General features: G+C 49.5%; 1 protein-coding gene across 1 annotated transcript in view; it reads right to left on the minus strand.

Moving 5' to 3' along the window:
* Positions 1 to 5,342: 5,342 nt before the first annotated feature.
* LOC129693423 (heme-binding protein 2-like) overlaps positions 5,343 to 15,147 on the minus strand; it is a 16,479-nt gene continuing 6,674 nt past the window's right edge. The window contains exons 4-6 of the mRNA XM_055630251.1: positions 10,242 to 10,375; positions 7,172 to 7,329; positions 5,343 to 5,821 (exon numbers count right to left, since the gene is read on the minus strand). Of these exons, the coding sequence (XP_055486226.1) occupies positions 5,722 to 5,821; positions 7,172 to 7,329; positions 10,242 to 10,375 (392 nt within the window). The 3' untranslated portion in view covers positions 5,343 to 5,721. The remainder of the gene's footprint in view (positions 5,822 to 7,171; positions 7,330 to 10,241; positions 10,376 to 15,147) is intronic.

The following is a 15,147-nucleotide window of genomic DNA, read 5'->3' on the forward strand; positions in this document are numbered from 1 at the left end:
CAGCAAGCTTCCTCTTGTGTATGGTGTGCACAGCTTAAAGTTGTAGGACAACTTGTTCTATTTGATCTTACTTGATTGTGCAGTAGTTGATTGATCTCATTTGATTGCATTCGGCGAAACAGGGCAGACCACGTGAAGGTCGCAATCTCCCACCCCCCACCTCAGCAATGATATTACAAGGATAAAAGTAAGGTAAAAAAAAAGATAGGATAAGAGTAGGCCATTCGGCCCGTTGAACCAGCACCGCCATTCAACGTGATCATGACTGATCATCACCAATCAGTACCCCGTTCCTGCCTTCTCCCCATATCCCCTGACTCCGCTATGTTTGAGAGGCCTATCTAGCTCTCTCTTGAAAGTATCCAGAGAACTGGCCTCCACCGCCCTCTGAGGCAGAGAATTCCACAGACTCGCAACTCTCTGTGAGAAAAAGTGTTTCCTCGTCTCTGTTCTAAATGGCTTACCCCTTATTCTTAAACTGTGTGTGGCCCCTGGTTCTGGACTCCCCCAACATCGGGAACATGTTTAAGAGGGAACTGCAGATGCTGGAGAATCGAAGGTTACACAAAAAAAGCTGGAGAAGCAGTCTATGGAGCGAAGGAAATAGGCAACGTTTCTGAAACCCTTCTTCAGACTGATCGGGGCGCGGGGTGGGTGGGGACAAGAAAGGGAAAAGGAGGAGTAGTCAGAAGGCTGGGGGATGGGAGGAGACAGCAGGGGGGCTGAGGAAGGGGAGGAGACAGCAAGGACTAACAAAATTGGGAGAATTCGATGTTCATGCCCCCGGGGTGCAGACTCCCCAAACGGAATATGAGGTGCTGTTCCTCCAATTTCCGGTGCTGCTCGCTGTGGCCATGGAGGAGACCCCAGGACAGAGAGGTCGGAGGCGTAGTGGGAGGGGGAGTTGAAGTGCTGAGCCACCGGGAGGTCAGCTTGGTTATTGCGGACCGAGCGGAGGTGTTCGGCGAAACGATCGCCCAACCTCCGCTTGGTCTCACCGATATAGATCTGCTGACATCTAGAGCAGCGGATGCAATAGATGAGGTTGGATGAGATAGAGGTGAAACCTCTTGTCGCACTTGGAACAACTGCTTGGGTCCTTGAACGGAGTCGAGGGGGGAGGTAAAGGGACTATCTCTTGCGGTTGCAAGGGAAAGTGCCAGGGGAGGGGGTGGACCGAGAGGGAAGGGAAGAATTGACAAGGGAGGTATGGGCACACGCATGGGCCCCAGCTATGCCTGCCTATTTGTAGGTTACGTCGAGCAATCCTTGTTCAATACATACCAGGGCCCCATCCCCGACCTCTACCTTCGCTACATCGACGACTGCTTTGGTGCCACCTCCTGCACCCGCACACAACTGACTGACTTCATCCACTTCACCACTAACTTCCATCCGGCACTCAAATACACCTGGACCATTTCCGACACTTCCCTACCATTCCTTGACCTCACTATCTCCATTGCAGGTGATAGACTTCTAACCGACATACACTATAACCCCACTGACTCCCATGGCTATCTGGACTACACTTCTTCCCACCCTGCTTCCTGTAAGGACTCCATCCCCTACTCCCAATTCCTCCGTCTACGCCGCATCTGCTCCACGGATGAGGCGTTCCACACCAGGACATCTGAAATGTCCTCACTAGTCAGGGAACGGGGGTTCCCCTCCTCCACCATAAATGAGGCTCGCACCAGGGTCTCTTCCATACCCCGCAACACTGCTCTCTCTCCCCATCCCCGCACTCGCAACAAGGACCGAGTCCCCCTAGTCCTCACCTTTCACCCCACCAGCCGTCACATACAAAAAGTAATCCTCCGTCAGTTTCGCCACCTCCAACGTGACCCCACCACTCGCCACATCTTCCCATCTCCCCCCATATCTGCCTTCCGCAAAGACCACTCCCTCCATAACTCCCTTGTCAATTCTTCCCTTCTCTCTCGGTCCACCCCCTCCCCTGGAACTTTCCCTTGCAACCGCAAGAGATGCAACACTTGTCCCTTTACCTCCCCCCTCGACTCCGTTCAAGGACCCAAGCAATCTTTCCAGGTGCGACAGAGGTTTACCTGCATCTCTTCAAACCTCATCTATTGCGTCCGCTGCTCTAGATGTCAGCAGATCTATATCGGTGAGACCAAGCGGAGGTTGGGCGATAACACCTCCGCTCGGTCCGCAATAACCAAGCTGACCTCCCGGTGGCTCAGCACTTCAACTCCCCCTCCCACTCCGTCTCCGACCTCTCTGTCCTGGGTCTCCTCCATGGCCACAGCGAGCAGCACCGGAAATTGGAGGAACAGCACCTCATATTCCGTTTGGGGAGTCTGCACCCAGGGGGCATGAACATCGAATTCTCCCAATTTTGTTAGTCCTTGCTGTCTCCTCCCCTTCCTCAGCCCCCCTGCTGTCTCCTCCCATCCCCCAGCCTTCTGTCTCCTCCCCCTTTTCCCTTTCTTGTCCCCACCCACCACCCCCGCCCCCGATCAGTCTGAAGAAGGGTTTTGGCCCGAAACGTTGCCTATTTCCTTCGCTCCATAGATGCTGCTGCACCCGCTGAGTTTCTCCAGCTTTTTTTGTGTAACCATCGGGAACATGTTTCCTGCCTCTAGCGTGTCCTGCTAGATGCAGGAAGATTGTTCCTGATGTTGGGGAAGTCCAGAACAAGGGGTCACAGTTTAAGGATAAGGGGGAAATCTTTTAGGACCGAGATGAGGAAAACTTTTTTCACACGGAGAGTGGTGAATCTCTGGAACTCTCTCCCGCAGAAGGTAGTTGAGGCCAGTTCATTGTCTATATTTAAGAGGGAGTTAGATGTGGCCGTTGTGGCTAAAGGGACCAGGGGGTATGGAGAGAAGGCAGGTACAGGATACTGAGTTGGATGATCAGCCATGATCATATTGAATGGCGGTACAGGCTCGAAGGGCCGAATGGCCTATTCCTGCACCTATTTTCTATGTTTCTAAACCCTTAACAATCTTAGGTGTTTCAAATCTCCAAACATAAGTCCAGACCGGTAAATCAGTCAAGTACGAGAGGGTCACATCTCTCAGCCTGAGCTGTGAATAACACTGAACACATGTCTACTAAACCATGAGTGGTTTTACTGACCTGTCAGTGCCCTCAATGTGGTTTGAAAATATAGTTTGGAAATGCTAAAGCTATGTTGCCTTTGGTTTGGTAATGCTGTGTTGGCTTTGGTTTGCAAATGCTAAAGCTGTGTTGCCTATTTAAAGTTGCCTTGCCTAATTAAAGTTGCCTTGCCTAATTGAAAAGTTGATTTGAGAATGCCTTGCCTGATTGAAATGTTGGTTTAAGAATGCTAAAGTTGCCTCGCCTAATTGAAAAGTTGGTTTTGAATGCTAAAGCTACCACGTACGGCTATGAGTTTTGGCCATCTTACTCAGGGTTCCCCTCCGCTCATCAGGTGCTGAGGATTTTTCCCATCGATGAAAAATAAAAGAGTTATTAGTGTTAAAAAATGTTGAGATTCTCTCTCCTGTCAATCACGCCATGAAGGCCATGCCCCTGTTTGGAGGGGGGGAGGGACTATAGAACCCAGAAGTGTGGGCGTGGCTCAGTCTCTGCAAGATGGAGGAGGGAGAGGTCACGCCCAAAGATCCTATAGCAGAGCTCCGCTATAGGATCTTTGGTCATGACTCGCTGTCTTTAGTGGCCTAGCACCCTGCTTGCAAAGAACGTTAGGGGGCGCCATCCTGTGTGGTATGGCTGCCCAGCCTGCAGCTGTCTGTTTTCATCTTTTTTGTAAATTTTAATTAGTTGAGTGTTTTGTTTTTAGGAGTTCTAGTCTTTCTTATGTGGGGGAAGGGGGAAACTACTTTTCAGGATCCCTACCTGGTCGGAGAGGCAGCTTTTCTCCGGGCTGCACCATCGACCCGTCCTCGCGGCCTACCAGCGGGCCTGGAGCGGCGTTTCCTAAGGGTACCTGGCCAAAACATCAGCTTCGACGGCGGCACAGCGCTGGAGCGCTATCGTGGAGCGGGCGATGCCTTGCCTGGGTCGCTGCGCTGGAACTCCGGTGAGCTGAGACCGCCGGGTAAAACATCGCGGGGCTGCGGGTCTGTGGAGTCGCCAGCTGCAGGTGGCGTCGCTGAACTTTACACCGGGAGCCTGGGATCTCTCGCTGAGATCGCCAGTGGCGGAACTCCATCCAGCTCGGCCTGTTGGCTTCGAAAGCCGCGGTCTCCAGTTAGGAACCGGCCGCTCCAGGTGTCCCATGCCGCTCTGAGGATTCTCCCGACATCGGAGCACCATCGCCCGGCGTGAATGGCCTGGAACATCGGGCCTCCATAGAGGTGCCTGCGGAGGCCTCAATAGGCCCGACTATGGGAGAACTGGGGATGGGGACTGGACATTGTGCCTTCCCTCATAATGGGAACCATTGTGGAGTGATGCTTTTATGTTTATTGTTAAATTTCTTTAATGTTATGTCTAATCTTTATCTGTGTGCTGCATGGCAAGACAAATTTCACTACACCATTTGGTGTATGTGACAATAAATGTCCTTTGTCCTTTGTATGAAACTGCCCTTGAATTTGGTGGCCTTGCACCCTTCAAGGAATAGCCGTGTCAACTGCCAGCCCACCAACCGTGAGTGAGTGAGCTGCCAGCCCAAGAATCCATTCGGCGCACAATGTCCATACTAGTCCTCTGGAAACCAGTCCCTTCAGCCCACAACGCCCATACTAGCGCTCCAAAGCCTCCTCCTCCCCCCCCCCCCCCCCCCCCCCCCCCCCCCCGACTGGCCACCAATATTGGAATTGGTGGAGAGGTGGAATATTGCGTTGGGGGACCAGCCCTCCCGTGTGATCCCACTTAGTCTAGTAATTTTATATGTTTCTATAAGATCGCCCCCCATCCTTCAAACTCCAGTGAATACAAGCCCAGTCTTTTCAATCTTCCCTCACATGACAGTCCCGCCTTCCCAGGGATCAATCTGGTGAACCTACGCTGCACTGCCTCAATCACAAGGATGTCCTTCCTCAAATTATGAGATGAAAACTGTACGCAATGCTCCAGATGTGGTCTCGCCAGAGCCCTGTACAACTGCAGAAGAACCTCTTTACTCCTATACTGAAATCCTCTTGTTATGAAGGCCAACATTCCATTAGCTTTCTTCACCGCCAGCCTTTCAATTAGTTTTCTGTAGTGCCCAGCTTGCCTGCGTGCCCCGGGACGGGCTATAGCTCCTGGGTAGCGAAAACGAATTTTAAAAAAGCCTGCGGGCCTGAAGATTTCCGATTACGTGCTGGATCCAGCCCCCAGGCTGCAGGTTGTCGACCCCTTGAACTGGAGTGTATGCGCCAGTGTATGGGATGGAACTAGTGTATGGGTCATCGTTGGTCAGCATGGACTTGGTGGGCCGAAGGGCCTGTTTCCACACTGTAGCACTAAACTCAACTAAACTCTTGAAGCGATATCGGTCAAAATGAACAGAGACAATCGGAACAATACCATGGAGGCAGGTACAAAAAAAACATTTAAGAGACATTTAGACAGGTACATCGATAGGAAACCGATGGGTCAAACGCGGGCTAGTGGGACAAGCTGGGTACACATCTTGGTCGGCATGGGGGAGTTGGGCCGAAGGGCCTGTTTCCGTGAGGTCTGGCTCCAGTTCTGGTCACCACACCCTGGTGGATCAGCTTCGGAGGGGCTGGTTGTGATGGAGTCCAGGGCAGGTGCCGCTGCGATCCAACGTGGTCACGCCGTGGACTGGCCGCTCCCGAACCTGGAGCCGCAGCGAACGGGACCCAGCGCCTGGAACCAGATCTCATTGCGTCGTCCGAGGATCGAGAGTGGTCTGTGGGGGGGATAGGAAGGAGAGAGCGTTAGTGTTGGCCAGTGTCTTACCACCAACACCCACAGCCCCCCACCCTCCCATCTCCACCCCCACCCATCTTAATCCACGGGTGCCATGCCCCTGGGTTGCGGAGGGGTGGGGGTGGGGGGGGGGGGGGGGGGAGAGTGGTGATCCCAATATACGATACAATAAAACTTTAATATCCCAGGAGGGATATTGATGAGCCAACAGTTTTAAAATATGAAGATACAAAACATGAAATTAATTGAATTGGATTTTATGATCCAAGAATGTTCACATACAAGGAATTTGCCTTGGTGCTCCACTCGCAAGTAACAATACGATCGATATACCATAGATGATCAAAAATAAAACATTATAATTTAAACTTCTGAAGTTGTATAGGGCTCTGGTGAGACCACATCTGGAGTATTGTGTACAGTTTTGGTCTCCTAATTTGAGGAAGGACATCCTTGTGATCGAGACAGTGCAGCGTAGGTTCACGAGATTGATCCCTGGGATGGTGGGACTGTCATATGAGGAAAGATTGAAAAGACTGGGCTTGTATTCACTGGAGTTTAGAAGGATGAAGGGATATCTTATAGAAACATATAAAATTATAAAAGGACTGGACAAGCTAGATGTAGGAAAAATGTTCCCAATGTTGGGCGAGTCCAGAACCAGGGGCCACACAGTCTTAGAATAAAGGGGAGGCCATTTGAGACTGAGGTGAGAAAAAAAATTATTCACCCAGAGAGTTGTGAATTTGTGGAATTCTCTGCCACAGAGGGCAGTGGAGGCCAAGTCTCTGGATGGATTTAAGAGAGAGTTAGATGGAGCTCTAGGGGCTAGTGGAGTCAAGGGATATGGGGAGAAGGCAGGCACGGGTTATTGATTGGGGACGATCAGCCGTGATCACAATGAATGGCGGTGCTGGCTCGAAGGGCCGAATGGCCTCATCCTGCACCTATTGTCTATAACAGTTATAAAAACACAACAAGATACGAAACATGAATTGAATAAATGTTATCAGCCAAGTATATTCACATACAAGAAATTTGCCTTGTTGCTCTGCCCACAAGTAACAACACGACATACAGTAGATACCAGAGCAAAATACAAGAGCTAAAGGAGGCTGCAGATTTTTGGTTATTGAGTAGAGCTACTACTCGTGGATAAAAGCTGTTTTTATGTCTGTCTGTGGCAGCTTTGACAGTCCGGAGTCGCCTTCCAGAGGGAAGTGATTCAAAGAGTTTGTGGCCAGGGTGAGAGGGGTCAGAGATTTCCGTGCAGTATCTCGAAACTGAACTAAACACTCCTGATCCTTGCCCCCGCGACCCGCCCCCTCACCTGTGATACTCGGCAAGGTAAAAGCGGTCTTGCATGAAAATCTCTCTCTGACGGAGCAAGTCCTCGAACAACTCCTGCGATGCTCGCTTCAGGTTGAAAAAGATAGAACCAGCAGAACGCACAAACATACTCTGGGCCGGCGAGTTCGACAGGTACACCTGGAGTGGAAGTGAGGGTCGGCTAGTTACATAGATACTTAGAAAGCAAGTGCCAGAGTAGGCCATTCACCCCACGAGCCAGCACCACCATTCAATGTGATCATGTCTGATCACCCACAATCAGTACCCTGTTCCTGCTTTCTCCCCATATCCCCTGATTCTGTTAGCCCTCAGAGCTATATCTAACTCTCTCCTGAAAACATCCAGAGAACCGACCTCCACCGCCTTCTGAAGCAGAGAATTCCACAGATTCACAACTCTCTGGTTGGAAAAGATTTTCCTCATCTCAGTCCTAAATAGCCAATCCCTTATTCTTAAACACTGTGACCCCTGGTTCTGGACTCCCCCAACATGGGGAAAGATTTTCCTGCAACTAGCCTGTCTGATCCCTTAAGAATTGTATATGTTTCTATAAGATATCCTGTCATCCTTCGAAATTCCAGTGAATACAAGCCCAGTCGGCCCATTCTTTGGGCGGCTTGGACAGGCCGAATGGCCACGAGAAGGGGTGTGGCCTCAGTGTGTTGGCTTTTAGATGAAGACGATGTTGGGGCCAAACGTAAACGCTGAGTTACTCCAACACTCTGTGAAACGTCACCTATCCATGTTCTCCACAAATGCTGCCTGACCCGCTGAGTTACTCCAGCACTCTGTGAAACGTCACCTATCCATGTTCTCCACAGATGCTGCCTGACCCACTGAGTTACTACAGCACTCTGTGAAACGTCACCTATCCATGTTCTCCACAGATGCTGCCTGACCCGCTGAGTTACTCCAGCACTCTGTGAAACGTCACCTATCCATGTTCTCCACAGATGCTGCCTGACCCACTGAGTTACTACAGCACTCTGTGAAACGTCACCTATCCATGTTCCCCACAGATGCTGCCTGACCCACTGAGTTACTACAGCACTCTGTGAAACGTCACCTATCCATGTTCTCCACAGATGCTGCCTGACCCGCTGAGTTACTCCAGAACTTTGTGTCTATCTTTGTCTTTTACTGTGTTGTCCCCAGGATGGGGGTCTTGTGGAAAGCGTGAAGGTCACTCGGGATGCTGAGACCACCCTGTACCCCTTTCGAAAGTCATTGGATCAGAATTAAGCCATTCGGCCCATCAAGTCAACTCCACCACACAATCATGGCTGAACTATCTCTCCCTCCTAACCCCATTCTCCTGCCCTCCCCCCATAACCCCCCTGAAACCCACATTATAGACAATAGACGACAGGTGCAGGAGGAGGCCATTTGGCCCTTCGAGCCAGCACCGCCATTCAATGTGATCATGGCTGATCATCCCCAATCAGTACCCCGTTCCTGCCTTCTCCCCATATCCCCTGACTCCGCTATCTTTAAGAGTTCTATCTAGCTCTCTCTTGAAAGTATCCAGAGAACCGGCCTCCACCGCCCTCTGAGGCAGAGAATTCCACAGACTCACAACTCTGTGTGAAAAAGTGTTTCCTCGTTCTAAATGGCTTACCCCTTATTCTTAAACTGGAGTTAACCCTGGTTCTGGACTCCCCCAACATCGGGAACATGTTTCCTGCCTCTAGCGTGTCCAAACGCTTAATAGTCTTACATGATTCAATAAGATATCCTCTCATCCTTCTGAACTCCAGAGTATACAAGCCCAGCTGCTCCATTCTATCAGCATATGACAGTCCCACCATCCCGGGAATTAACCTGGTGAACCTACGCTGCACTCCCTCAATAGCAAGAATGTCCTTACTCAAATTTGGAGACCAAAACTGCACACAATACTCCAGGTGTGGTCTCACTAGGGCTCCTACACTCAACTACTCTTGTTATAAAGGCCAACATGCCATTCGCTTTCTTCACTGCCTGCTGTACCTGCATGCTTACATTCATAGACTGATGTACAAGGACCCCCAGATCCCTTTTCCCAACTTGACACCATTTAGATATTAATCTGCCTTCATGTTTCTGCTTCCAAAGTGGATAACCTCACATTTATCTGCATTAAACTTCATCTGCCATGCATCTGCCCGCTCCCCCAACCTGTCCAAGTCACCCTGCATTCTCATAGCATCCTCCTCACAGTTCACACTGCCACCCAGCTTTGTGTCATTTGCAAATTTACTAATGTTACTTTGAATCCCTTCATCCAAATCATTGATGTATATTGTAAATAGCTGCGGTCCCAGCACCGAGCCTTGCGGTACCCCACTAGTCACTGCTGGTCCCAGCACCGAGCCTTGTGGTACCCCCACTAGTCACTGCTGGTCCCAGCACCGAGCCTTGCGGTACCCCACTAGTCACTGCTGGTCCCAGCACCGAGCCTTGCGGTACCCCACTAGTCACTGCTGGCCCCAGGGTATCGCTGGTCGGTATGGACCTAGTGGGTCGAAGGGCCTCTTTCCGTGCTGTATCACCAAATCCTTCCAGAGAAGGTTCACCAGACTGATACCTGGGATGTCAGGACTTTCATATGAAGAAAGACTGGATAGACTCGGCTTGTACTCACTAGAATTTAGAAGATTGAGGGGGGATCTTATAGAAACTTACAAAATTCTTAAGGGGTTGGACAGGCTAGATGCAGGAAGATTGTTCCCGATGTTGGGGAAGTCCAGAACAAGGGGTCACACAGTTTAAGGATAAGGGGGAAATCTTTTTGGACCGAGATGAAAAAAACATTTTTCACACAGAGAGTGGTGAATCTGTGGAATTCTCTGCCACAGAAGGTAGTTGAGGCCAGTTCATTGGCTATATTTAAGAGGGAGTTAGATGTGGCCCTTGTGGCTAAAGGGATCAGGGGGTATGGAGAGAAGGCAGGTACGGGATACTGAGTTGGATGATCAGCCATGATCATATTGAATGGTGGTGCAGGCTCGAAGGGCCGAATGGCTCTCTACTCATGCACCTATTTTCTATGTTTCTATGTTACTCACCACCAGCTCATCCCGGGGAATGGGAGGATTGGATAGGAAGCGTCTGGGCAGGTAGAAGAAAACGGCCGTCTCTCTGGGAACGCCATTGACGTTCACGTACATGGTGAGGGTGGGGGATGTCCTCTCGATCAGTATCCCTGTGGAGCGGGGAGAGGAAGTCGTTAGACGGATGCCCCCCAAAGCAAACAGCCCTACCCCGTACCGTGAATGTAGCCGGTGAAACGGAACCAACGGCGCCCTCACCCCTCCGATTTCCCCCAGCTGATCCCAGGGATATGGTCATAAGTGATGCGAGATAGAATTAGGCCATTCGGCCCATCAAGTCTACTCCGCCATTCAATCATGAATGAATGAGTTTATTGGCCAAGTATTCACATACAAGGAATTTGCCTTTGTGCTCCGCCCGCAAGTGACAACATGACACACAATGACAGTGGCTGATCTAACTCTCCCCCCCTAACCTCATTCTCCTGTCTTCTCCCCATAACCTCTGACACCCGTACCAATCAAGAATCTATCGATCTCTGCCTTAAAAATTCCCACAGATTCACCACCATATGTCAGGCTGTTATTCATCGATTACAGCTCGGCATTTAACACAATCATCCCCTCCAAGCTGGTTACCAAACTCGCAGAACTGGGTCTCTGCGCATCCCTCTGCAATTGGATCCTCGACTTCCTCATTCACAGACCACAGTCTGTTCGTATTGGTGGAAATGTGTCAGCCTCGATAACAATCAGCACGGGAGCTCCTCACGGCTGCGTGCTCAGCCCCCTGCTGTACTCACTCTATACTCATGACTGCATAGCCAGTCACAGTGCGAACTCCATCATCAAGTTTGCTGACGACATCACTGTTGTGGGACGTATCACTGATGGGGATGAGTCAGAGTAGAGAAGAGAGATCGAGCAACTGTCCATATGGTGCCAGCACAATAACCTGGCCATCAACACCAGCAAACCCAAGGAACTGATTGTGGACTTTGGAAGGAGTAGGAGGGGGACCCACAGTCCCGTTTATATCAACGGGTCGATGGTTGAAAGGGTCAAGAGCTTCAAATTCCTGGGCGTGCACATCTCTGAAGATCTCTCCTGGTCTGAGAGCACTAATGCAATTATCAAGAAAGCTCATCAGCGCCTATACTTCCTGAGAAGATTACGCAGAGTCGGTATGCGAAGGAGGACTCTCTCTAACTCCTACAGGTGCACAGTAGAGAGCATGCTGACCGGTTGCATCGTGGCTTGGTTCGGCAACTTGAGCGCCCTGGAGAGGAAAAGACTACAAAAAGTAGTAAACACTGCCCAGTCCATCATCGGCTCTGACCTTCCTTCCATCAAGGGGATCTATCGCAGTCGCTGCCTTAAAAAGGCTGGCAGCATCATCAAAGACCCACACCATCCTGGCCACTCACTCATCTCCCCGCTACCTTCAGGTAGAAGGTACAGGAGCCTGAAGACTGCAACATCCAGGTTCAGGAATAGCTACTTCCCCACAGCCATCAGGCTATTAAACCTGGCTCGGACAAAACTCTGATTATTAATAACCCATTATCTGTTATTTGCACTTTATCAGTTTATTTATTCATGTGTGTATATATATTTATATTATAGTATATGGACACACTGATCTTTTTTGTAGTAAATGCCTACTATGTTCTGTGTGCTGAAGCAAAGCAAGAATTCCATTGTCCTATACAGGGACACATGACAATAAACTCACTTGAACTTGAACTTGAACCCTCTGACTAAAGAAATTTCTCCTCATCTCCTTCCTAAAGGAACGTCCTTTAATTCTCAGGCTGTGACCTCTAGTCCTAGACTCTCCCACTAGTGGAAACATTCTCTCCATATCCACTCTATCCAAGCCTTTCACTATTCTGCATTTTTCCAAAGAGGTTCCCCTTCATCCTTCTAAACTCCAGTGAGTGCAGGCCCAGTGCCATCAAATGCTCATCATAGGTTAACCCACTAATTCCTGGGATCATTCTTGTAAACCTCCTCTGGATCCTCTCCAGAGCCAGCGCATCCTTCCACAGATATGGTGCCCAGAATTGTTCACAATATTCCAAATGTGGCCTGACCAGCGCCTTATAGAGCCTCAGCATCACATCCCTGTTTTTGTATACAAGCCCTCTTGATATCAGTGCTGTCATTGGGCTTGCTTTCATTACTACTATGGAGATACATCTCTCCAACTGATCCCAGGGATGGGATCTATTCCCCAACTGATCACACAAATGGACCTTAGATCCACGATCTCCCAGGGATGGGATCCAATTTCTCCGACAGATCCCCCCCCCCCCCCCTCCCCACGCAACCCGCTAATACCACAAAGGAACCCAGATCCCATGACCCGTTCTCTCCCACCAATCTCAGTGATGGGATCCATTTTCTTCCACTGATCCACCAAAAGGTTCCAGATGAGGAATAGATGCACAAAGTCTTTTACCCAGAGTAGGGGAATCGAGGACCAGAGGACATAGGTTCAAGGTGAAGGGGAAAAGATTTAATAGGAATCCAAGGGGTAACTTTTCCACACAGAGGGTGGTGGGTGTATGGAACAAGCTGCCAGAGGAGGTAGTTGAGGCTGGGACTATCCCATCATTTAAGGAACAGTTAGACGGGTACATGGATAGGACGGGTTTGGAGGGATATGGACCAAGCGCAGGCAGGTGTGACTAGTGTAGCTGGGACATTGTTGGCCGGTGTGGGCAAGTTGGGCTGAAGGGCCTGTTTCCACACTGTATCACTCTGTGACTAGTGTAGATGGGGCATTGTTGGTCGGTGTGGGCAAGTTGGGCCATGTGACTCCATGACTTCCGCCGATACTCTCTGGATGCTTTCAAGAGAGAGCTACAGTGGCTTGCAAAAGTATTCATACCCCTTGAACTTTTCCACATTTTGTCACGTTACAACCACAAACGTAAATGTATTTTATTGGGATTTTATGTGATAGACCAACACAAAGTGCCGCATAATTGTGAAGTGGAAGGCAAATGACACATGGTTTTCAAATTTTTTTACAAATAAAAAACTGAAAAGTGTGACGTGCAAAAGTATTCAGCCCCCTTTACTCTGATACCCCTAAATAAAATCCAGTGCAACCAATTGCCTTCAGAAGTCACCTAATTAGTAAATAGAGTCCACTTGTGTGTAATCTAATCTCAGTATAAATACAGCTGTTCTGTGAAGGCCTCAGAGGTTTGTTAGAGAACATTAGTGAACAAACAGCATCATGAAGCCCAAGGAACACACCAGACAGGTCAGGGATAAAGTTGTGGAGAAGTTTAAAGCAGGGTTAGGTTATAAAAAAATATCCCGAGCTTTGAACATCTCACGGAGCACTGTTCAATCCATCATCCGAAAATGGAAAGAGTATGGCACAACTGCAAACCTAACAAGACATGGCCGTCCACCTAAACTGACAGGCCGGGCAAGGAGAGCATTGATCAGAGAAGCAGCCAAGAGGCCCATGGTAACTCTGGAGGAGCTGCAGAGATCCACAGCTCAGGTGGGAGAATCTGTCCACAGGACAACTATTAGTCGTGCACTCCACAAATCAGGCCTTTATGGAAGAGTGGCAAGAAGAAAGCCATTGTTGAAAAAAAGCCATAAGAAGTCCCGTTTGCAGTTTGCCACAAGCCATGTGGGGGACACAGCAAACATGTGCAGAAGGTGCTCTGGTCAGATGAGACCAAAATTGAAGTTTTTGGCCTAAATGCAAAACGCTATGTGTGGTGGAAAACTAACACTGCACATCACCCTGAACACACCATCCCCACTGTGAAACATGGTGGTGGCAGCATCATGCTGTGGGGATGCTTTTCTTCAGCAGGGACAGGGAAGCTGGTCAGAGTTGATGGGAAGATGGATGGAGCCAAATACAGGGCAATCTTGGAAGAAAACCTGTTAGAGTCTGCAAAAGACTTGAGACTGGGGCGGAGGTTCACCTTCCAGCAGGACAACGACCCTAAACATACAGCCAGAGCTACAATGGAATGGTTTAGATCAAAGCATATTCATGTGTTAGAATGGCCCAGTCAAAGTCCAGACCTAAATCCAATTGAGAATCTCTGGCAAGACTTGAAAATTGCTGTTCACAGACGGTCTCCATCCAATCTGACTGAGCTTGAGCTATTTTGCAAAGAAGAATGGGCAAAAATTTAAGTCTCTTGATGTGCAAAGCTGGTAGAGACATACCCCAAAAGACTTGCAGCTGTAATTGCAGTGAAAGGTGGTTCTACAAAGTATTGACTCAGGGGGGCTGAATACTTTTGCACGCCACACTTTTCAGTTTTTTATTTGTAAAAAAATGTGAAAACCATGTATCATTTTCCTCCCACTTCACAATTATGCACCACTTTGTGTTGGTCTATCACATAAAATCCCAATAAAATACATTTACGTTTGTGGTTGTAACGTGACAACATGTGGAAAAGTTCAAGGGGTATGAAAACTTTTGCAAGCCACTGTAGATAGGGGTCTTAAAAATAGCGGAATCAGGGGATATCGGGAGAAGGCAGGAACGGGGTACTGATTGGGGATGATCAGCCATGATCACAATGAATGGCGGTGTTGGCTCGAAGGGCCGAATGGCCTCCCCCTGCACCTATTGTCTGTAGGATTTTGCCGTGTGTGTGCTTTACCTATGCTATCTATGTATGAACGTGATCGCAACAGTGTGGATGGCCGTCGGCTCGCTAGAAGCTCATCTGCCCTTTGACGGGTTTTGTTTTTGGTCCTGCTGGGGGTCCACAGCCCCCTCCTCACCTGGAAAACCAGGTGGGGGAGACGGTTTAGTCGCCGACTATCTGACCATGGAGCAGGTAGCACGGGATTACATGGTACCCGTGGCGGGGGAGGGGAACTCCCCCCGACCTGCCCTGATTCCACGACCCACTGTCAATCA

This window comes from Leucoraja erinacea, unplaced genomic scaffold (assembly GCF_028641065.1).
Source record: "Leucoraja erinacea ecotype New England unplaced genomic scaffold, Leri_hhj_1 Leri_290S, whole genome shotgun sequence".
In the NCBI taxonomy this organism is placed as follows: Eukaryota; Metazoa; Chordata; class Chondrichthyes; order Rajiformes; family Rajidae; genus Leucoraja; species Leucoraja erinaceus.